This window comes from Argopecten irradians, chromosome 5 (genome assembly GCF_041381155.1).
Source record: "Argopecten irradians isolate NY chromosome 5, Ai_NY, whole genome shotgun sequence".
In the NCBI taxonomy this organism is placed as follows: Eukaryota; Metazoa; Mollusca; class Bivalvia; order Pectinida; family Pectinidae; genus Argopecten; species Argopecten irradians.
This window is the reverse complement of record NC_091138.1, coordinates 27,563,719-27,589,266: the sequence shown is the minus strand read 5'-3', so window position 1 is coordinate 27,589,266 and position 25,548 is coordinate 27,563,719. Positions and strand designations below refer to the sequence as shown.

The window sequence follows — 25,548 nt, the reverse complement described above, 5'->3', positions numbered from 1 at the left end:
CCTTCGTTCACTAGTAGTCTTTGGAATTTTCTTAAAAATCAACAAGCAACGAAGATTTTTTATACAAAAATATTTATTAAAATCATTTTGTAAAAAAACATTTATTATTTTGATTTCATCATATCTCTTCTTATTTGAAATGTAATGCTTGATATCATACAATATGTACATGCTTCAAATGAATAAACCTTGATGTGCGTCCTTGTCTTTCTATATACAGAGATATGTAGAATATTTCCTGATAAAACTGTGCAATCTAAGGATTTCCTCGATTTTGAGTGACCATTTCATAGCGGAGGGTATACAAGCACTTAGTATTTTGTCACAAGGCATGTGTACTAGACAATCACAACCCATATCAGCATACAGAAAACACTTGATTCTCTGTGTACATAAATTTCAACGACGTTTATAATATGCACGCTGAAATTGCCATACTATTATTCTATTTTAAATTTCTGAATGAACCCATTACATATTAACCACAAAAATCAAAGTTCGGTTGGTTGAAAATACTAGCAATGTCACAATAATTATATGAAACAAATTCGGTCCTCGAAGAAACCTTGATAGATGGACGATTCTGTAACTGATTGATCAAATAATTTATCATGCGTTTTAGCGGACTGTGTAAAATTGTAAATCCATATCCTTTTCATTTTAAATGACTCAGTATATGTATAAGATATTTTTGTTACATTCTTGAATTCAAGTCTGATTCGGAATGTTTATTATTGTTATTAAAATTGGTAATTAATATTTTCATGAGATTCAAATAATATACATAGATGAGCATATATGAATATCTATATAAATATATATATATTTCACGATTCAAAGATAATATGTATGAAACACAACCGGGCAGATCTACTTATGATGAAAACCTTTGCAGCATATTTTATCGACAAATATTACTGATTCCCCACAGATTCCCCAAACATATATTGTAAGACTGTTATAGGGTTTTAAGTGATATCAATAAGTTAACACACACAAAAATATTCTCTGGTAGCTTAAGTAAATGAATAATATATATTTGGTATAAGAATTATAACAAAAATATGCAGTTACGTAGCTCTATTATATATTATAGCAAGATATCAAACACAACACAAACTCTTCTAAATATGATATGTAATCATTAGCTCCAACCGATGCACAAAAAAGCATGTACAATGTATAAGTTTCAAGTGCCAACATAACCAACAGTCATACACTCAACATGTAATATTGTGGTAAACACCACATTTATAGGTGTCAGTAGAGGAGACAAAATAATATCTATTTACTGCTTGTGGGTGGATATAAATTCTCAAGGGTTGTAATATTATCCATTATCATTATAATAAATCTCCAAAGTCATTGGAAATTATTATTTAAACATTTCTTTTTATTGTCCTCCACTATGCTGAGCTGCACTTTTACTCTACAGATATCGTCAAAGCCAGATTATAGTGCTCCATCACTCAATATACAGCACTCAACTTTACATATAAATGGAAGTATATATCCTATGTGATTAATAACATTTTATAAAATGTAACATAGGATTTCATAATCAACACTCCATTTGGCAGCCTTCTTACATTGACATTCACTGACTGGTTCACATCTCTTGGTAGTGTGTGTTTCATTATTGCCATTTCATTAAATAGCTTTCCAATGGCTTCAACTTTAAACCAATGAACTTGCTTGTAGCTGAATGACCACAATCATATGACGAACATACATGGTTTGTTAAATATGTTCTTCTGAAATACCTTCAAAACATTGAGCTGAAGGTCATACTTTAACAAGTATCAAGTAGAAATGGTATGAAGTTAATGACTCACAATAAACCAAACATGATGCACATGACCAAGCCTCTGAACAAGTAATATATTACCTAAATACAACTCTTGTGCATGAGAATGGATTAAATATGATATGCTATAGGCTTCCGCAGCTTTGTATTACCACCAAACGAAACTTAACCAATTCTATAATGGTCCAACTCATGCTGTATAAAAGGCAGGATCAGAAGCTGCAAATCAAAAAGGAAAGTGTAAGAAATAATGATGCCATGAATAGCAAAATGCTTTCTAAATTAATTCAATTCTGTTCAATTTAATCATTGAATTCTTTCAATAACTTGGCAGGTGCTTATTGGGCTAAATGCAGCATCGTATATGATATATACAACATATTCTGTAGTTTATAACAATTAGTAAAATAATCAATCATGTGTTTTCATATTTGATAATTTTCGCATTGCTAATTAATTCATCAATTATGTTTATTTGTATACTCAAAGCTTTTGCACTCACATTTGGTAACTTTGTAAAATCTGAGTTTATAAGCTATAACACTATTGAGTGTATAAATATGTTGTGAAAGGGTTTTAATTTTCAAGTAAAGATTATCAGGTAATTAAATGAGACTGAGCCTTCAACTGTACAATCAGTTTTCATCAGGACTACTTACATCCATCCTTGAAGTCTAAAGTGAGTTCTGGATTTTGAGCGTCACCTATAAAGGACCTGTTGTCGTATACTACAGACTCATGGATGGAGGGAGGGCCCATCAAGGCTGGCTTGGAATAATAGGAAAGACCTTGTGTACGAGGCTGTAGTTCATAGTCTTTGACATGGACATAGGATTTCTCCACACGTGGTGTTGTTCTGGTAACACAGAAAACATTCATTAATAGATCGGCCATAATTCTTCGTAAATAAAGTAGATATATATACTAAGCCCTTATTATGGATATTGCTACTATTAACCAACTTGCAATTATATTTTGCTGGAAGTCATGAAAATTTATAGCCACAAAAATGTTTAAAACTCAAGAACACTAAAACAATATAAGTCTAAATTGCTACATTCACTAAGAAAAAAACATCAGGTACCTGGCATAAAAAAAAGTGAAATTGTATCACCGGGTAAAAAGTTGATTTACAGACTTAGATGCAGAATTAAAGCCACCTTAATGTAGACACAGAATGTTATATTACCTGGCATAAACACAGAATGTAAAATTTACCTGGCATACACACAGAATGTGAAATTTACCTGGCATAAACACAAGATTGTTAAATTTACCTAACATACACACAGAATGTGAAATTTACCTGGCATAGACACAACAGCAGACAGCAATAATGATGACAATCATGAGTAAAGCAACACCACCAATACTAGCTCCAATAATGATGGTCTCATCAGGAGAAGCACCCACACTGGGATCTGTAAAATGTAAAATAATAAATATTAATCAAACATGTGTTTTACCATGTGCTTTACATAATTATAGGTCGGCAATGTATGGTGATATCCAGACGGAGTGAACTAAAGTGGCTGCCTTTTCATTAAATACAACAGGGTAATATCTTCTAAGCAATTTGTGAAATATCATACCAGGGTACTTCATTATTATTTTTTTATCCTTAAACACATAAAAACATGCTTTCTAAAGTTATATGTGCTGTATATTTCATACTCAATCAAAAAGAGCTTTTAATATCACTACTGCACATGGAAACCATAAAAAAATATGAAAATCCCATGAAACCCCCATTAAACCATGAAAACATACCATGAAATTTTACAAGTTACAACAACATTCATGGCCATGATTCCATGTAATTTAATGGCCATGAAGAGAAGATCCAATTGACAAAGTGATCATCATGGCCTTAAAACTTTGCTTTCTTTGGATGATTTTTCACCCCATGAACTCTATTTGTTATTAAGCTTTCATGGTCATCAAATGTAACTTTAATAATGTTAAAACTGTAATATTGTTTATATACATTGTAGGTAAAATAGTCTGAGCTTTCATGACCATGAAAAAGAACTTATAATTGTTTATTTAAAAAAAAATATGAAGGGCTTTCATGGCAATGATATTGAACTTAAAAATACCTCAACTAAACATTAAATCAATAACATTGATGAGAAACCCTTTGATATTGAATTTCTTTTTAAAGTTTTTAAATATCCAAGGTTTTACATGCTGTATCTTCAGAGTGAAACTTCTAAAGTCCATAAATCATTTCCAATATATCTCGTTGCTTATAACTTTTAAGTCACATAACCACATGAGTCACATGACTTCCATACAATATGTTTCCCGCCAAAACAGTGAAAATCCAAAATGGCGGTTGTGTTTGCTGGATTTTGGAAGGTATAACATTATTTGTCTTAAATTGGAAGTTATGCAAAATTAGTGAAAGGATTATTTCATTCCTGAATTTCTTGAAGCAAAGATGAACCCTTTGGGTAAGTTTTAATTTATCTGCACTTCTTTTATCAACATGAAATCTTTGCACACTGTTTCTATGCATACACAATGAAGATATTGGTTTGTGTATTTGTCAATTATTATTGAGTTATATTGTCCATATAAACTATCATGCTTTACTATTATAAGTTTATTTTGGACAAATACTAATTCACTTAGAATGTATAATATCAACTGCTGCATATCCCTGATTACAGATTTACTTGGCCTTTAATATGTGGCAGTATGAAAACATAATGAAAACAGTAAACTGTCTTCTGTTGTTATATATTAATATATAGATTGTATCTATTGACATATAGATGCTACATGTATGTTGCTTAATACAAGTTCCATGGTATTATCTTTTTTCAATGGTACTAATAAATCATAATTAAAGGCAGATAGAGAAAATGGAAATTTATCATGGCCTTGAAATATATTCATGAAAAATACAATTATCTTCATGATGATGATGTTTCATTAGTAAAGATTGAATCACTTGTTAGAAATATCAGGGCCATAAATAATTGTATTTAGAAATGAAAAAACCATGAACTTTCAACTACCCCATGATTACTTTACCTTATTCATGACCATAATCATGTTAAAGGCCATGGAAATATATATATATTCGTGGTCATTAAAGTACCGAATAAAAATCATGGTCATAAAGCTATTCGGAAATTTCACGACCATGAAATTAAGATCACAAAATTTAATGGGCATGAAAAATTATTTTCATTGGTTTTTTATGGTTATGATTACTTTACCTTTTTCATGGTCATTTTCATGGGGTTTGTCACTGATTTTTTCATTGTTTTTTCATAGTCTTATTCATGGCATTTTCATGGACTATATTCCAGTAGCTTATGTTGTTCACCACCAAACGTGACCAACATTTGGAGAATTACAGTACTTTCAATGTATATGTTTTAGTTTTACAAGTACAAATAAGGGCTGAAAATGATTTACGGCAGTACTGTGAAAATCATTATATTTACATCTACAGTGCAGAGAATTGAGTACAGAAAGTATAGTTGTGGTCAACAATTCGACATCACATTTTCAGTGTTATTAGTAATTGTTGGTTTTCATCTAAATATACAAACATAAGGCATAAAAACCAAACATTTTACAGTGTGTAATATTCGTATTGTAACTAATGTTTATGAGTCATCAATTTTCACAGATTAATTCATTAAACCTTTATGGTTTTTGATAGATTATTGAAGAAAACATGACATGTCAAAATTTTCCCCAGTTACAGCACTTATAACTATAACTAGCATGATCAGCTTTAGGTCTATGACTAAGCAAATATCATGTGAATGTTTTACCTTTTCTGACTTCACATCTGTCTCCAGAGTAGAGATCTGGACAAATACAGGACAACGGACTACGAGTACATGTTCCTCTTACACAGTACCCAGAATCACACTCATCTGGAAATTATCATACAATTCAAAGTTCCAAAATAATTCAGAAATTATTTATCATACAATTCAAAGTTAAAAAATAATTCAAAACTTATCTATCATACAATTCAAAGTTACAAAATAATTTAGAAATTATTTATGATACAATTCAAAGTTACAAAATAATTCAGAAATTATTTATCAGAGAATTCAAAGTTAAGAAATAATTCATAACTTATTTATCATACAATTCCAAGTTACAAAATACTTCAGAAATTATTTATTATACAATGCAAAGTTACAAAATAATTCAAAATTCAGATTTAAAACTCCCAAGCTTGATCAGGTTTAAAACACACACTATACACAAAATTTATTAATTAATTGGAGTGAACTTAACAGCCATCCTACATGGCAATCATTTGTAGAGATGAATCAATTAACCATTTTACTTACGAACACAAGTAAATCCATCTCCTTTATAGTTTGTAGTACATGAACATGTGTACCCTTGTGAGGCTGCATCGGTACATACAGCATTTGTTGAGCAGTTGTGTTGTCCATTTGTACAGTAACCTTGAATAGATAATAAATCAATTAATGAAGATTACGTGTGTTTGATTCATAATAAGGACCACCAGTCTTATAGATCCCCACTACTTATTGTCAGACATTATCACATACTAATAATGAGAAAACCCCTTGAAGTGGGTGAAAAGGTAGAGACAAGAAAACTGTTGTTAACTAAATGTGCTCCAAATATGTCACCGGATGCACAGCTGGAAAGATGGACAGAAACAGTTAGGGATGAGGGAAAATAATTCTAATTGATGAACCCACTCATTCACCTTGTGTTAAACATATCTTTTTCACATTTTTGAAATTGTCAAAAAGGATTGGGGACAATTTCTTAAAACTTACATATAAGCCCTCTCTGAACATACATAGAAATATATGTATTGAAGACTGCTTAGTATTTAGATTACATATTATACATTAGGATAATTACTTTTTAATTAATTGAAATAGAATTCTGATTCACCTTCTAATTCCGATATGGAGTTTATGGTACTTACTCAAACACTGTGTATCACTGGTACTGCCAGTTGTTGTTGTGTAGCCACCATTGGGACATGGCAAACAGGAAAACCCACCAGCGTTAGGTTGGTACGTATTGAGTGGACAGCTGACACAGGTACCACCATTTCCAGGAATAAACTGATATCCAGCTGTACAAGGAGCTGTGGAACAAAATCAATCGGTCAGATTAGAGTTGACTTCAAACTTTAGGATAGACTACAGAGAGCTCTGTCAAGCGAAATGACTCGGGCAGATCATAATAAACTAAAAATGAAGCTGTATCAGGTAGGTAAAAACACTTCTTGTTGGATTCAAATATCCTTTCTGTCTCAATCAATGAACTTGATTTTGTTAAAACTGGAAAAACCATTCCAAAGCTATTAGGTAATCCTTTCACTATATTTTGATATTTTACTGAGGTGTGTATATAAAATATTTGATTATTAATAAATAAAACTATTAATCATGACATCGTTTAAGTTACATGTGAAATATTTTAGTGATATACCTACATGCTGTACACTGGGAAACACTTGCAGCCCCAGTGGTAAGGGTAGTGTAACCATCAGGGCAGTTAATACATGCCCAGGACTCGGTCTTGTTACGGTAGCTTCCCTTGGGACAGGATAAACAACTGCTACCTACTAAGTGTGTTCCAGCAGCACAGTCTCCTACAAAACAGTTTAATGTGGTCACACAACAATTAGAAAATGTTCTCTTATTATCATAGTGAGCCCAATGTCTGGTCCAAAAAATCTAATTATATACTTTCTCCACGTCAAGCAGTATTTATGATGTGACCTGTTTATAGAACTACTAAATTCCACCACTACATTCATCAAAAAATCTCTAACAAACAAAGAAACAATGCAATAAGACCACATATCATTTTTACAAAGATCTTGTTTCATATTCAAGTCAACATCCAATAAAAACGATCCAGGAAAGATATTCTGAGCTGCTATCAAATAAAAAAAGAAGATTTCCTTCAATAATTTTTGTTAGAAATAATTCTTACTCTGACAAGCAAATGAATTGTTGGATTTAGTGAACTGTGTTGTGAATCCAGTCTGACAGTTGATGCATGAAGTCCTCCATTTCTCGTTGGAGTAGGTTCCAATCGGACAGTCCTTACAGGTGAGGGTGGCTGTATCACTGTATGTACCATGCTCTGTACAGCCCACTGTGTCAAATGTATCAAATTAATGTAAGATTATATCATGCTCCAAACAGTTCCATGGGTTAATATTATTGATTATGCAAGAATGGGATGCTCTAGTTGTCCATTGTGTCAAAAATATAACATCAGAAAACAATATTCTCCATATAGTTCTATAGTTCAGTCTCAAATATGGTAAAAATGTGTAAATACGTAAAACATGTTGTTCATTCTTGAGTCCATAGTATAAAATAGTGTACTTTGAATAACCTTTTGTGTCCAAATCATGTTTAATTAGGTCTCAGTTTCCCATCATGCCAATAGTTTTATAAAGCTTAAGATGATAATAAGCTTCTTTGTAATCAACTTGTATCAAATATGTAAATGAATCATGTTCGTGGTAATCGTTGATCAGAAATATGAAAATGAAGGCTGGACTTACGTATGTTACACATAGTCTGGGAGGTGGCACCTGTGGACTCTGTGATAAAGCCTGAGGGACACATCTGACAGTGTGTTTGGGTTCGGTCAGAACGGTCACGGAAGTAGCCACGTGTACAAGGCACACAGGACATCGAAGTAGCATTATACTCAGATCCCGATGAACAATCCACTGAAAATAAGAGTCCCATTAGAGATACATAGAATTGTATTGTCAGAGACTGAATTGATCATGAAGAGATGAAATAAAAGTTACATGTCAATTTCCTTTTTCTGTATCACAAGGTTACAAAATTGAAAATGAATTTGCACCTGTCTTTTTTGTTTTACACAACTCAAATTAAGAAGATCTGAACCCAATCGAAACAGGATAAAAATGACATAAGAAGCGCTGTGGTCAGCAGGAGATGAAAAGTTATGCTAATCATTTTCACATATTAAAACTTCATGTTTTAGAAAAAAAAATGTACAGGGATGACGGAGAGCCATTCCTGTATACAATAATATTTATAACAAATTACATTTCATTGACTTTTTTTCAGATTTAGCTAATTATTTAGACTTACAGACACAATGCGAGGCCATTGTGGAATTGGTACCCAAGGTCACCTTGCCAGTAGGGCAAGTTTTACATGTATCCTGCCACCTCTCATCCTGGTAAGTGTCAAATGGACATTGTCTACAGCCCATCGGGGTCGCGGTACGATTCAGGAAGTAACCAGGCAGACAGGCAGCTGTAATATAGACAAATTATATGACTTAACATCCAATTCTAAACATCCTCATCATTGTATCACAACATAAATAATGTCACTGTACAATCACATGTTAAAGTCACTTCATCATCATTACATACTATCAGTGCTATTATTTCATTGATGCATCACCACAAACACATGACATTGTACTTTTTGTCATTGTCATCACATAGAGCTTTATTGTCTTTGCATCATGATTATTCGCTATCACCAGAAACAAACTTACATCATCATCACTGTTCATAACTCAGCTATATTCATTAGAAGAAAGATAACAGTAAAGAGTTACAGATACCAATTTATAGTCGCAGAAATTTACAGATGACATACAGATACTAGCAATCATAGAAGCTTAGCAATTGTTCACTCAAAGACTTACGAATATTACAGTCACTAGCAGCCATAGAACCATTGCCTTCTGTGGTCATCATGTTATTACACTCCGTACAGGTGGTGGCCGCGGACTCCACCTTGTAGGTACCTCTGGGACACACAGAACAGTCACCTCCTACATCCTGATAGCCAGGGGGACATTGCACTGCAGAAACATTCATAAAACTCATATATTATGTCTAGTCAAATCTCATTATTGCATAAAGTTTGTTATGTAACAAAATACTTTGGTTTTCAACGTAAATACATTTGAGTTACCATGTGATTTAACTGAGAGTATGGATAGGATATATGAATGGCTTATCTCTATGGATAGGATATATGAATGGCTTATCTCTATGGATAGGATATATGAATGGCTTATCTCTATAGATAGGATATATTCAAATCAATACCAGTAAAAGAAAATTATTATTTACTTAGAATCAGTAACCAAATGTCCACTTACAGATACAGTCCTGGAGACTGGTTGCCATGTCACTGACAGTGGTCTTCAGTGGAGGACATTGGTCACAAGTGGTCTGCCATTTCTCTGATTGGTAGTAGCCCTTAGGACAATTTACACATGTATTAGCATCTCGCTTCTGTCCAGCAGTACAATTGGCTGAAATACAGAACAATATCTTTGTGTAACAGTGGATAATATACAACAGATCACATAGTAAATTATTTTGCTTTCTTGCTGCACATGTTTGGAACTGAACAATGGATTCCTGGACAACAGTTGCATGCTCATCTAGTCAAGCAAACCAACACCCTTTACAATAGCCCAGATAATGCTGCTATTCAACAATTGGGGAACAACAGGACAGGATGGTCAGGAGTAACATATAATCCCCCTCTCCCTTCGTATATTAAGGTAATGGAATAAAAATTGTGCTCTGTTTAAAAAATAACTGATACTCACCAACTGTACATTCACTTTCCTTCTCTGTAGCCTTGCCAGAAGTGATCAGACCATTTCCACATAATGTGCACATGGAGAATTTATTGACATCATTGTCCTTAAAATAGCCTTGGCCACAGTCCAGACACGTACCATTTGGTAGTTTCTCCTTCCCACTGGGGCAATAAGCTAGTTAACAAAAGAATTACAGTATCAGTAACCTAGGTAACCATATGACAAATACTATCAACATCAGTAACCTTGACAACCAAATGACAAATACTACCAACATCAGTAACCTTGGCAACCAAATGACAAATACTATCAACATCAGTAACCTTGGCAACCAAATGACAAATACTACCAACATCAGTAACCTTGGTAACCAGATGACAATACTATCAACATCAGTAACCTTGGCCAACAATGACAAATACTATCACATCAGTAAACAAATTACAAATACGCAACATCAGTAACCTTGGTAACCAATGACAAATACTACAACATCAGTAACCTTGGTAACCAAATGACAAATACTACCAACATCAGTAACCTTGGCAACCAAATGACAAATACTATCAACATCAGTAACCTTGGCAACCAAATGACAAATACTACCAACATCAGTAACCTTGGTAACCAAATGACAATACTACCAACATCAGTAACCTTGGTAACCAAATGACAATACTACCAACATCAGTAACCTAAGTAAACAGGTAACAAATACTGCTAGCATCAGTAATCTAGGTAAACAAATTACAAATACTGCCAACATCAGTAACCTTGGTAACCAATTGACAAATACTAACAGTAACCTGGTAACCAAATGACAAATACTACCAACATCAGTAACCTTAGTAACCAAATGACAAATACTGCCAACTATCCACATCAACATCAGTAACCTTGGTAACCAAATGACAAATACTACCAACATCAGTAACCTTGGTAACCAAATGACAAATACTAACAACATCAGTAACCTTGGTAACCAAATGACAAATACTACCAACATCAGTAACCTTGGTAACCAAATGACAATACTACCAACATCAGTAACCTTGGTAACCAAATGACAATACTACCAACATCAGTAACCTTAGTAAAAAGGTAACTAATACTGCCAGCATCAGTAATCTAGGTAACCAAATGACAAATACTACCAACATCAGTAACCTTAGTGAAAAGGTAACAAATACTACCAACATCAGTAACCTTGGTAACCAGATGATCAATACTACCAACATCAGTAACCTAGGTTAATACTAATAGCATCAGTAATCTATCATTTACAAAATAAATCACTGTTTATAATCATGCAGTATTTTAACATTAGTCAAATCAAGGTTAAGATACCTTAGAAATGAATTTTCAAACAGACAGTATTCCCATGGAAGTATCCCCAACAAAAGAAGATGTTCATGAATAAGTACATTTTCCCCCCTATATACCTTCAGATTCCAAAGAAATATATTACTTTCCTCTCCTTGCTTAACCAGTAGGTAATAAAAGTCTAAAGTTACTTACTCTCACAGTCTGAGGAATCTGTAGAGTTCTCTTGGCGTGTAGACTGTAGGCTTGGACAATTACGGCACATATCCTGGTGTGGCAAGTTCTGGAAAGTTCCAACTGGACAAGGTAAACAGGCCGTGTCGTCACCATTTCTCTTACTACCGGGCTGACAGTCACCTTAAATATTTAAAGAATATCATCATTTCTCCTACTCCCTCGGAAGACAGTCATCCTCATCATCAAAAAGAAACAAAAATAGAATCTCGATTTACAAACTTTGGATTTATGACTTAATTGGTATGCATATGAACATAGCCATAGGTACATGAACTCTGAATTCCAGATGTGGGATTTATGACTTCTACTTACGAACGGTACAAAGACTCTGACTTCCAGATTTAGGATTGGCAGTGACATAGTTATTCTGGCAGGCTGTGCAGTTCATGAATTTATCAATGTTGTTATCTTTGTAGTAACCAATTACACATTCCACACAATTTCCATTGGCTGCCTTCTCCTCTCCGTCATCACAGTAACCTAGTGTACAATCAAACTAGTTAGGCCACAGAACACATTTAGATTTAGTAGCGAAACAACATGTAACAACATGTACATGCCTACATTTAGAATATATTGACAAGTAGCATCAAAACTAAAAACATTTTTAAGATGAGCACTGTGATGCAGTCCCACTCCCACAAATTTTACATATTATATGACCTATCATGTTGGCCGTTTTTGTACAATATCATTACAATACTTCGTGTGTATTACAATTATCTGAAAGTGAAAATGATGAAAATTGATATTTAGTGTTTATTGAAGAGACTATCATCCAAAACAGATGACTTGGGGGTAAAAGACAAAACAGCACTTGTGATCACTGCGGTCCAGTATTAGCAAGAAGTAAATTAAACAGACTTACTTTCACATTGGCCGGAGCTTGTAGAGCCAGCCTGCCGAGTACTCTGGTCTGAGGGACAGGATTCACATGTCTGCTTGTTACTTTCGGGCTGGTAGGTACCCTTAGGACAAATGACACAGCTGTCACCTGCCATGTTAGACTTGTAACCAGGTCCACACTTAACTGAGGTGGAAACAAATCATCTTGTATAAAATAAACATAAATGACGTGCACTTATCTGGACTTTTGAGGCACTTGTCTTGTCTTTTGTAATATTGGGAGTCTTTTGAATTGCCATATCAGAGCAGCCTAAATATTGTCCACAGTATTGTAGTATAGATTATATGTATTAATAGTAACTGGGGCTTAAACAACTAGCTTTAGTCAGAGCTTATAGTTCAAGGAATAGAAAAAAAAAGATAACATTTCTTGCATTTTTATAAAACATCAGGCAATGGTCCAATAACAGTTTGTCACAATAATTCCTAGTGGGATTTAATTACTTGAGAAGAGCAGTATGCACAGCAATGTACTTCAGTTAAGTGAGATGAAATTTGGATAGAAGACAAATTTACTTGTAGAGGTGGCTCGTACTTACAGAATGTACAGTCGGACACGGAGGTTGAAGCGTTGTTTTGTGTGTATTTGTTGTCTGGACATGGCCTACAGGAACCGTAGATATCCAGGGCGTTATCCTTGTAGAAACCTTCTTTACAAGCTACACACATGTTGTTGCTTGCTTCATAGCCACTCTCACAGAAAACTGCGTATTAAAAAACAGAAGATACAAAAGATATATGTAAACTGTTATTGTTCATTTTAATCTCTTGGCCACACTCACAGAAAACCGACAACCTGAAGCAAATATACTTCAATCTTGTATATAATCTTGCAAAATACCAATAGAATGTGTAAGCAAAACAAAAACCTAAAAGTTGATTATTTCTAATGATCAAGAAGCTTTCATAGTTTATGGTATACTCACATTTACACTGACTTTGACTGACCGATCCGTTCTGGTCAGTCCTGTACCGCGCACCTCCACATGACAGACAGGTTGTCTGCCATTTTTCTGGCTGGTATGTTCCTATAGGGCATTCCTCACACATGTCTGTCCCTACTCTCTTATACCCAGCATTACAGGCAACTGTTCAGGCAGAACGAAGAACATGTAAGGTGTTCATTTCATGCAAAGTTAAAACAAGTGTTTTCAAGCTAGCTAGCTTTCACTATAACTTCTTTCGTATAACAGATTAACAAAGTGATAATGCATGATAAAGTTTGAACAAAACTCTTTTGGACATTATTGAAGACATATTTCAATCAACGCAAATTTTTACAAAACTGAAGCCATCGTTCCAATTCAATATTGACATATACTTCAATATACTTAATATTTTCAATTTTGGCTTTAAATTTTGGGAGACATATATACTTAAATTATATATTTATCACAGACTGGATTCTTGTGCATTGAAGACACATAGGTTAATTACACCTAGGGTTAGGATATATCTAAGATATATTTAACTTAACTTCACTGAAGATGTATTTTTACTACATGTATATGCCATTATGGTAATACATACTAAGATTACAGTCACTGACTGAAGTGGACATGTTCCTCTCCGTGGTTTTTCCAGTTGGACATAGTTTACACAGACTTTCCACTCCCTGAGTCCTGTAAGATCCTGTAGGACAGTCGACACAACCTCCCACAGGGAGCAATTCCTTCCCAGATGGACAGTCATCTGCAACATGTCAAACATGTTATTTAATCGTTAATGACTATAGAAGAAGATTCTTTGGATCATACTTGACTTCTGAAAGTTGATACTTGCAAACAGGATGGAAATGGACATTGAATATATGTAGCCAAATAAATGATCATTTATTACTGATGGTTACAATATATAGAGCAGTTACAAAGGAAAAGTTGCATAGCCCGAATGAAATCTCAGAATCAAATAATTAATCATAATAAGTTTTGGAAACTGATCCTTTTGGCCTCTACTGACTTATGTAAAGATAAATCTACATCTCAATCTTACCTTTACATGCAGTGATAGAAACTGATCCATTTTCTCTTGTCGTTTGTCCTGAAGCACATGGTAAGCAGTGGAACTGTCCAACAGTATCCTGGTAAAATCCAATGCCGCACTTTATGCATTTATCAGCACTGATGTCGAAGTATTCTCCCTTTGGACAACTCTCTGTAAAACCGTTTAGTAATGCCATTATAAATAATAAATACTGTAAAGACTTAAATCCCAATCAACAATCAAATATTTTCTGTTAAATAAAGTTGATTTGATAAACATCAAAAATGCATACATATTGTAAATGAAATGATATAACATATTTCTGCAGATCCTGATGAGGCTCACTGATATCAAAGTTGTAAAACCTGCCTTAGTGACCACTTCTGTATAAAGACCACCTGATTAATTAGACCACTCTCTACATGGCTAAGTAAACAACCTTTCAGTATTTTTAATTATTTATATTTTTAGCGCGTCGCAAACCTGTGGTAGAACTGAACTTTACACTGTGTAGAGTAATATTGTACTGACTAGTGGGTAGAACTGACCTTTACACTGTGTAGAGTAATATTGTACTGACTAGTGGATAGAACTGACCTTTACACTGTGTAGAGTAATATTGTCCTGACTAGTGGGTAGAACTGACCTTTACACTGTGTAGAGTAATATTGTCCTGACTAGTGGGTAGAACTGAACACTGTGTAGAGTAATATTGTCCTGACTAGTGGGTAGAACTGACCTTTACACTGTGTAGAGTAATATTGTCCTGACTAGTGGGTAGAACTGACCTTTACACTGTGTAGAGTAATATTGTCCTGACTAGTGGGTAGAACTGACCTTTACACTGTGTAGAGTAATATTGTCCTGACTAGTGGGTAGAACTGACCTTTACACTGTGTAGAGTAATATTGTCCTGACTAGTGGTAGAACTGACCTTTACACTGTGTAGAGTAATATTGTCCTGACTAGTGGGTAGAACTGACCTTTACACTGTGTAGAGTAATATTGTCCTGACTAGTGGGTAGAACTGACCTTTACACTGTGTAGAGTAATATTGTACTGACTAGTGGATAGAACTGACCTTTACACTGTGTATTAACTGTTACACTGTGTAGAGTAATATTGTCCTGACTAGTGGGTAGAACTGACCTTTACACTGTGTAGAGTAATATTGTCCTGACTAGTGGGTAGAACTGACCTTTACACTGTGTAGAGTAATATTGTACTGACTAGTGGGTAGAACTGACCTTTACACTGTGTAGAGTAATATTGTCCTGACTAGTGGGTAGAACTGACCTTTACACTGTGTAGAGTAATATTGTACTGACTAGTGGGTAGAACTGACCTTTACACTGTGTAGAGTAATATTGTCTGTAACCTGACTAGTGGGTAGTAACTGACTACACTGTGTACCTGACTGATAGTGGGTAGAACTGACCTTTACACTGTGTAGAGTAATATTGTACTGACTAGTGGGTAGAACTGACCTTTACACTGTGTAGAGTAATATTGTCCTGACTAGTGGGTAGAACTGACCTTTACACTGTGTAGAGTATTATTGTACCGACTAGTGGGTAGAACTGACCTTTACACTGTGTAGAGTAATATTGTACTGACTTGTGAGTAGAACTGACCTTTACACATTGTAATTTAATATAGTCCTGACTAGTGAGTAGAACTGACCTTTACACTGTGTAGAGTAATATTGTACCGACTAGTGAGTAGAACTGACCTTTACACATTGTAATTTAATATAGTCCTGACTAGTGAGTAGAACTGACCTTTACACTGTGTAGAGTAATATTGTACTGACTAGTGTAGAGTAGAACTTATGTAGAACTGACCTTTACACTGTAATGTATTGTACTTTACACTGTGTAGAGTAATATTGTACTGACTAGTGAGTAGAACTGACCTTTACACATTGTAATTTAATATAGTCCTGACTAGTGAGTACAGAACTGACCTTACACTGTTACACTATTACATTTAATTAGTGTACGACTAGTGGTAGAACTGACTTTACACTGTGTAGAGTAATTTCGATGTTAGTACCTTTACACAACTGTGTAATATATTGTATGTGGTAGAACTGACTTACACTTGTATAATATTGTCGACTAGTGGTAGAACTGACCTTTACACTGTGTAGAGTAATCTTGTACTGACTAGTGTGTAGAACTGACCTTTACACTGTGTAGAGTAATATTGTAGCAACTAGTTGGTAGAACTGACCTTTACACATTGTAATTTAATATTGTACCGACTAGTTGGTAGAACTGACCTTTACACTGTGTAGAGTAATATTGTACTGACTAGTGAGTAGAACTGAACTTTACACTGTGTAGAGTAATATTGTTCTGACTAGTGGGTAGAACTGACCTTTACACTGTGTAGAGTAATATTGTACTGACTAGTGGGTAGAACTGACCTTTACACTGTGTTTGAGCTGATGACCCAGCAGACCGTGTAGATGTTCCGCCTGGACAAGTTTTACAAGACTGTTGGTCAAATTCATTCTGGAACTCTCCTATTGGACAATCCAGACATGTTCTGGTAGCTGTATCAAAGTAGTTACCAGGGCCACATCGAACTGGGAAGAGAACAGACGTTACGGTCATAGAAATAAAAACAATAGCATACAAAAATGTTTTTCTGTTGTGAACACAAAACTCCAGACATTGGATCGTGGGGAAGAATTCTGATTTCTTGATAACAATTAATCTGGATATCATCATTCAATTTACTATATAGCTTATGGTTTACATTTCTTATTGTATAACGACTGAATAACTTATTTAAAACTTGTTACCAATCAAAATTTAGCAATTATCGGGTTTACATGAATGCTAAGAGACGAAAACAAGATTTTTCTCTCAGACTGGAAAAACGTACCACATTGGCCATTGATGACAGTGTGGTTCCCAACACAAGTGTCCTCCTCAGTCAGTGAAAATCCATTGGGGTCTAGACTTCCTCCGGGGATATTTGTCTGAAACAAAGACATGCTATTTCACACTGCTCTAGGAGACACGAGCAAGGTATTGCAACTCATTTCTTGGTTGTGTTTATCCCCACTTCAGCAAAGTCTTTCATTGAAATTATCTCAGGAAAAGTGAATTCAAAATAAAATGAAAATTAATAATATATCAGATACATGTTCAGTCATAAAATGGTTTAATTCATCCTTTGAGACACATTTTTGTGTGATGATTCACATGTGAAAATCTTAGATTTAGAGAGTACGTCATACATCATTTGTTCAAAATAAATACAATTTTTTTTTTATTTCTCTGTTAGTAGTTGTGTTAAAATCTTCCTCAATAATATGGTAACTGACCAACTTAAGGTAAATCAATAATTCTGCTTTCAGATGAGATGTTAAAATCTTTGTTACAAGTAAATTATCATTTTTTCTTAAATCCTAAGTGTACTCACTGTGAAATCAAAGAGATTGGATTCTAAAACATAAAATGTCATCACATCGGCTGCCGTCAGGAGTTCATTTGTTGCTGCATTTTGCCAGTTTGCTCTACAAAATTTTAAATCCATACACTTATCCATTATGACATACATTTATCCCATGCTTAACTGGCCTGTTCAACCATTTCATACTGCCACGTCATAAATGTCATAAGACACACATGTATTAAATAACACTATATGTAATATCATGGTTGATAAGGATGTCATAATCAAAATATGACGTTGCATAATTGTCTATAGGTAGACAGAAATGTCATATCCAAGCCTGATTTCCCCTTTATGTAGAAATGCAAAAGAAACTTTTGTTTATATTTCCATTTTCATTAGCTAGTTAGGTCATATATAGAATCATAAGCTCGTAGCTATGTAATGTGAAATTTAATACACTCATTAAATCATTTGATAAGTCACAAATTAGCTAGACAAAAGATAATCAATAAAACGTACTTGAAGTTACATGGGGAAAAAATATGAATAGTAATTATAGGAAAGAATGATGGTTTGGTAGTAAATCAACTAATACCATACAGAACATAACTTAAAATATCACCACATACAATGGAGGGGAGGTAACTCACTCTGCTGTAGGAATGTCGATGGTGACGGTAGAAACACTTGTACTTTGTTGATTTAGTGTAGAAGAGCCACAGCTGACCGTGCTGACTACATCCTGACAATTCCCTTGGCGACAAACATGTCCACTATAGGCTGTATTGATAGTGTCTATAGCTTCCCGAGTTTTCTGGGCAAGTGTGTTCTTAATACCATTACAGTAAGATGTTGTTATACCAGGGTAGGTCAAGGTCACTAGTAACCTTTTCTTGGCAGCCTCAACTTTCTCTACAAGATGAAGAAGTTAATTATATACACTTATCTTCTGTCATTTTTAGTTAATTGATTGTTAAAAAAATTAAGATCTAGGTTTCAAAATGAAATATAATTATTAAGTCTTTCTGGTACAAACATCAATTTACACAAAAGGTAACATTAGCATCCCTTCATTGAAGCAATCTTGATTAACTTAAAAAGACTCTATTTTCTGCATACACATTTTTATGCCCACTTAAAACTACAGTAAGAATAGGTCACTAACAACCAAAGGAAGATAATACTTACGACCACAAGAGGGGTATATAAGTTCCTGGTATCTGTCGCCTGGGTACCAGCTGCCAAGTGGACCACAAGTGTAAAGGTTTGGTGTATATCTATCTATTGCGTGATTAACCAAATCTGTACACCCAATAGTACAACCATGATACGGACTATACATGCCTCCACAGTTCTGATAACCATTTATAGGGTCCCTCGGCTGTGAACAATTGTCATCTGAAATATTCAATTCATTGATTTAACAAAAATGTTGGGGGTTTTTTCAGACAATAGTGTTATCCTTCATTTACAAATAGATACATAAATCCTAGGTTTTACAGCATGTTTTGGAATGTCAAATTCAAAAGAAAAAAAAGCTGGTAAATATCATTAAGACATAATCGCCACCCCTCGAGATCCCCTTTTAACAGCACCCCTACACCCTCTTCTAACACTGAAATCAAATGGTAAGGTGGTTGACTTGTTTTTAGTCAACATCCATTTTGAAAATCAAATTACATAAGCCAAGGAGGAAAGTGAATGAATAACAATTGTTCCCCCATTTGTCAATTACACATATTTTTACAATATTACACACAAATAATACATTAAAGATTCAGAGTTACATGGTCAAGAGTACAATGGGTAGGAACAAAGACAGTCCAATTGTAATTTACTAGAGATAATCTAAGTATGTATTCATAGATATTATAATACTTTGGCTCATTGAAAACAGATTCCATATACTTACATTGGACATATATATCAAAATTACAGAATACTGCATTGTCTTCTTCATCTCGGGCCTCGTACGTCACAGTGTATTTTCCCCAATTGAACGTCTCTCCTGCCAAAACAAAACAGATTAAAAATCAAAATTGATGCAAACATTCATAAATTTTATCCCCACTGCTCATGAAACTAATGCGGTATGTTCCTGATTTACTTTTTTTGGCCATCTATTTAGCAGTCTAGAATCCATGTACTATTTTATATCTGGTACTAATTCAAAATACTATTCTCTCTTAGTAGACAATTTCATATCTGAATACATAATGTAGTTCAAAGAAATGGTAGTTTTGGAGATTATAAGAGCATTCTGCTCCTCCATACAAATTGTTACAATCAAAATTCTTCTTACTGTATGTGTGATTCAATAAAGTTACTTTAAAGTTAATGTAATTATCAAACTTCATACAACTCCCCGAATTTTCAAGGAATTCAAAGAATGAACAAAAATTAGTCATCAAAGAATTGGTAAGCTGGTGATTTTTGTGTGTGTTTACATCACATCCATATACTTGCCATTTCTATAATTAGATTTGATCCCTCCAGTTGCAGCTGATCCTATGAAGCTTGGCTCCGGCCAGGAAACTGCCGCTGGCTTAGGATTACTGTGTACAATGATATCACCTGGGCAGGTTTGTGGTATAGGTGGGGTTTTGTCTGAAATTATTAATTCATACAGTTATTACTTTGAAGAATCCACTTCACCGATAAATATTTTGGTTAAAACAACTATCAAATCTGGAGCAACATCCTCTGATTTTGAAGAGTTTTTTTTACAATGTAAAGTTACCAACATATGCAAAGATCAAAGTTAGAATAACAACAAAAATGACACATTTAATAATCATCAATAAATGGTATCCTTGTTCATTTGAATTTCTCTTGTCATGCAATCTTTAATATATCATAAAGTACAAAACATCAATTGTCCATTAGGTTTACCAGTTGATATTAAGAAATGTTGTTACCTTGACCGGTCATACAGAGAACGTTGCCGGAGCATGCACCACGAGCAGCGAAGGACGGTATGACTGTACTGACACCTCTGTATAATATATACTCGTTCCAGGCCAGAACCACATCACTGAAGTACAGCTGTGGGTTGGTGATGATGAGAGGACCTTCACTGTCAAAGTCTATATCCCGACTATACAGGTTTACTTGGCTCAAACATCCATGGAAACCCTTATCTTCTATAGGCTGGGAGGTGGTCAAATCCAACATGGCACCAAGCACAACCCAAACACTGCAAATATAGTTGTAATACAGAAATTTACTTAGTACATGGTTAAGTACTTGTAAATTCTTGTTGCACTAACTAAAATTGAGATAACTCAAATAAGACATATGGCAACAGATATGATAAAGGGGAAGTAACTCCAAGTACTCCATATATACAAATTGCAAAGGGGAGATAACTACAAACATAATGTACTATGTATTACAATTTATTATATAAAGGCTTTGTTTTGATGGTGCTGTCAAATAAACAAAGAACATTTATGTCTCACTCTTGGATATTAGCTATGAGATTGTATTACTACAATGAACAGATCATCTCTATTGTAACAAAGATGTGGTAACTACTACCCAACAGGAAAAATTAAACTTGCCATACATTACACTGTCCAGAAAAAGTAAGATAACACAGATCATGTAAAGGGGAGGTAACTACTGTCAAACACAGAAAAGATAAATTATGTTATGCAAAGATAATGTAATTTCGGTCATGATAAGGGGAGGTAACACGTTTCCTCAAAAGAGAGATGTATCAGCAGTAAGAAAGGTAAAGTTCAGTGAGGTGACTTACTTGAGACTAATTGACTTGCCGCTGAAGGCGGATACAGTGCTGTGTCTGATACTGTTGAGGATGAGGTCCAGTCCACTATCCTTGTGCCATACAACTGATACCTGGTGCCATTCCATGTCATTAATCCTCTCAAAAAGGAAGGCCGCCTTCTGAGATTGTCCGTCCTCATACACTGTCAGCCCAGAGTTGTCAAGCTCCAGGAACTTCTCAGCATGAGATAAACTATCCAATGATCTGAAATATGTCACAGCAATACCAACTCAGCAATCAGTAGGAATCACAACTCAATCAACTCATATTTGTACACACATATATAGCAATACGTCAAATAAATTGCCACTTAAAATTTCCAGTGCAGTACAGAACTTCTATGACTATAATTTCCCAATTCAAATTGACATGAGAAAGTTGTCTGAAATGAAGAAGCAAATTATGCCTTAGTAAAATAAGTTGGATCATTGTAGTGGAATCAAGTGGAATGTTTGTTTTTGGGATATGTTTCATTCAAAGAATTTATTGATAGAGCAATGTTTTGCAGATCTTAAGCAGATTCGTTCCACTCTGGATGGACCTTGTGTAGGTACTTACGGCATGGAGAAAAGCGTAAGGAAGGTCCCTGTATCCTGATCCCTAGAGAAGCGCACCCACAAGGTCAGGGAGAAAGAGTCCCCTTCTAGTTTTATAGGGTAAGGCAGGAGGGCAGCATAAAGCTAGTTTGTGCTCAGATCTGATAAGTGGAGATCTTTTGAACAAAGGTCAGTTGTAGTTTGTGCTCACAATCTGTTCATTAAATTAACAAAAATGTCTTAATACAGTCAGATCTTTTACAACATTCATAGATTAAAGACTTCAGTTGTACAAGAATTCCACAGAAGTGGATGTGTTGCCTGCACAGCAGTTTAAAACATCACAAAAAATAGTTATTTACAGTTGAAAATATTGTTACTAACTAAGTGAAGTTATCAAGTCCAGTAACTCTTGCAAATATTGATGGATTTTGACAAGTATCGAACCCATTCGAGATCTAATTGATATAAAGCAATATACCAAATTAAATTAAAATCAGACAATAAATACTATTAAATGTTACCGAGCGGAAACCATGGATTTATCTGTTTTGACGATTTCAAAGTCCTGTAACTCTTGCAAATATTGACAAATTTTGACCAGTATTGAAATCATCCAAGATCTCATCGATATAAAGCAATATATCAAGTTTGGTTGAAATCGGATAAAATAAATACTTAAGTTATGGCACAGAAACATTTTTTCCGGCCGCTGCTGACATAGTGATACCAGTGACACTTGCATTGCACAAAAATGGTCGAGTTTTTTTTTATACAATCATAGATGGTTTCAAAAATGGTTTGTGCCAAGGGAATGTATCAAAACAAGAAACATGTTAGAGAATTATACAAACATTTATCTTTCTTTTCAACTTGTTAATGTATAGTGTTTCCAGTGTAGTTGATATTTTGTTCAATACAGGCAGAACGGCTGACAACAAATGTAGGAAACACTATATATACTGTATAGCCAATTATTTTCGCAGGGATTGCATTCTTGTAAATCCCCTAGACACTGCAAACATTTGATCAATGAAATATTGAGAAACGACTCATTCCTATTAACCCTGAAAATTAGATGGTGAAAATTTAAAACCGTCCAAAATTAAATTTCACAAAAATTTTGATGTCATAAATAACCAGATATACATGATGCCTTATCCAATTTCATGGTAAGGTCATTAAAATTGTTAAAATATTTATAAGAATTGATACTTACCTTTATCACAATTTTCTCCAGTTTTAAACAGAGGACACCTGCAGTAGTGTTTCTGTACCATATCCCTACACTCTGCTGTAGCTGGGCACGAGTTTCCAGCACAATCATTGGTGTTTATCTCACAATACGCTCCTTGATATCCTATAACACAAATGATAAAGCAGGTATTAAATCAAGTTACCACTACTGTCTGTATCATCTGACTGAAGAAATTCTGCCCACATCCTAAAACTCAACCTGTCAGAGTATCTAACATAAGCTTTGAATAGCACTGCCATAACGGTATCACAAACTACATAGTTTATAAATGAATATAAAAGTTAAGGTGTCATTTCCAAATGTTAATGATAATATTAATGTTTCAACAAGAGGTCCAAACGGCCTTTACGGTCATCTGACTATCAATACAATATGTAATAAAAATGAAGTACACATTAAGTCGTTTAAAGATTGTAGCTTAGACTTGGTAACCCTTCCTTCCAGCATGCTACAGGCCCAACATCAAGCCTCTAGGCTTCTTAGTCATTGACAAGAAGTCATATCAATATTTCAGCCTATCTGACTCCTGTGATCATGAATGAAGGTCAAAGTTATTCATTTTAGCAAACCTAATAGCCCTTCATCCCTACATGCTACCCCTCCAACATCAGGTCTCTAGGGCTCATAATTATTAACAAGTCATTTAAATATTTTAGTCTATTTGCCCCTAGTGACCTTGAATTAATGTCAAGGTCATTTATTTGATCAAACTTGATAGCCCTTTATTGAAGCATGCCAGAGGCCTAATATGAGTACCCTAGGCTTTTTGGCTATTGGGAGAAGTTGTTTGCATAAAAAGTTTGTGCACAGCACAAAACGACAGATAAAACATCATGACCTAAAATGCATGTGTAATGAGAGTATATGAATATATGTAATAAGTGTATGTAATAAGTATTTCAAATTTGTCATTTAGAATAGTAAAACCTTTGTGTTTACATTAAATTGTATAATGATCAATCCCTAGAAATGTTACCTTGTTTACAGCTACATCGGAAGCCAGGTGAAAGGTTTTGACAAGTTCCACCATTCTTACAGAGGTCAGCATCTTTACAGTAGTCCACGACAGACTGGCAACCAGCACCATCATAGTCTGAAGTAAAGCAAGTCATGTAACATTGACAAATCTGAAAATGATATTCCATTTTGCTAGTCCTACCTCTGTAACTCTTTACACAAACTTGCTAAAGCTTCAGCATATCATACTGCTGAGTAATAGTCATAATAATATTAAATAAATATTATTGGAATGAAAGAGTGCTATGAATTTGAAAGGAAGTCAAGGTCATTGAACAAGTATTATAAGCTCCAGACTTCAAATATGCTTCTAACAAACATCACGCTTCATTATTTCTTAAAAGGGCCTTTGAAAAGGAAATGTGACTTGGCTTTCTGGAAGATAAGTTAAGAACTAGTATGGATGAACTTACTGGAGGAACAGGTACAGGTGGCTGTGGAGCCGTTGACCTGACACAGTCCACTGTTTAGACAGGGGTTACTATCCTGACAGAGGTTGGGGCTATATTGGCAGGTCTGACCATATGTACCCTCGGGACATCTGAAACATAAAACAATGTTTAGTACATTCTTCATAAATAACTATAAAATAATAAATGCATTGGGTTACCATTTACATATGTCTTTATAATGAATAGAAAATGTTACAATATTGCCTGAATGAAATCCG

The 25,548-nt window shown here is 34.4% G+C and overlaps 1 protein-coding gene across 1 annotated transcript in view; it reads right to left on the bottom strand.

The window, feature by feature from the left end:
* Positions 1–87: 87 nt before the first annotated feature.
* The window catches only part of LOC138324363 (uncharacterized), a 120,832-nt gene continuing 95,371 nt past the window's right edge, over positions 88–25,548 (bottom strand). The window contains 33 exon segments of the mRNA XM_069269435.1: positions 88–2,026; positions 2,467–2,663; positions 3,114–3,228; positions 5,605–5,709; positions 6,139–6,258; positions 6,759–6,923; positions 7,275–7,433; positions 7,781–7,945; positions 8,364–8,534; positions 8,929–9,096; positions 9,500–9,658; positions 9,962–10,117; positions 10,421–10,588; positions 11,933–12,094; positions 12,287–12,454; positions 12,843–13,004; positions 13,420–13,584; positions 13,807–13,968; positions 14,411–14,572; positions 14,873–15,034; positions 17,295–17,456; positions 17,759–17,855; positions 18,302–18,395; positions 18,928–19,189; positions 19,466–19,675; positions 20,190–20,285; positions 20,744–20,884; positions 21,196–21,473; positions 22,038–22,271; positions 22,626–22,764; positions 23,823–23,963; positions 24,838–24,954; positions 25,292–25,419. Coding sequence (XP_069125536.1) covers positions 1,998–2,026; positions 2,467–2,663; positions 3,114–3,228; positions 5,605–5,709; positions 6,139–6,258; positions 6,759–6,923; positions 7,275–7,433; positions 7,781–7,945; positions 8,364–8,534; positions 8,929–9,096; positions 9,500–9,658; positions 9,962–10,117; positions 10,421–10,588; positions 11,933–12,094; positions 12,287–12,454; positions 12,843–13,004; positions 13,420–13,584; positions 13,807–13,968; positions 14,411–14,572; positions 14,873–15,034; positions 17,295–17,456; positions 17,759–17,855; positions 18,302–18,395; positions 18,928–19,189; positions 19,466–19,675; positions 20,190–20,285; positions 20,744–20,884; positions 21,196–21,473; positions 22,038–22,271; positions 22,626–22,764; positions 23,823–23,963; positions 24,838–24,954; positions 25,292–25,419 — 5,119 coding nt within the window. The 3' untranslated portion in view covers positions 88–1,997.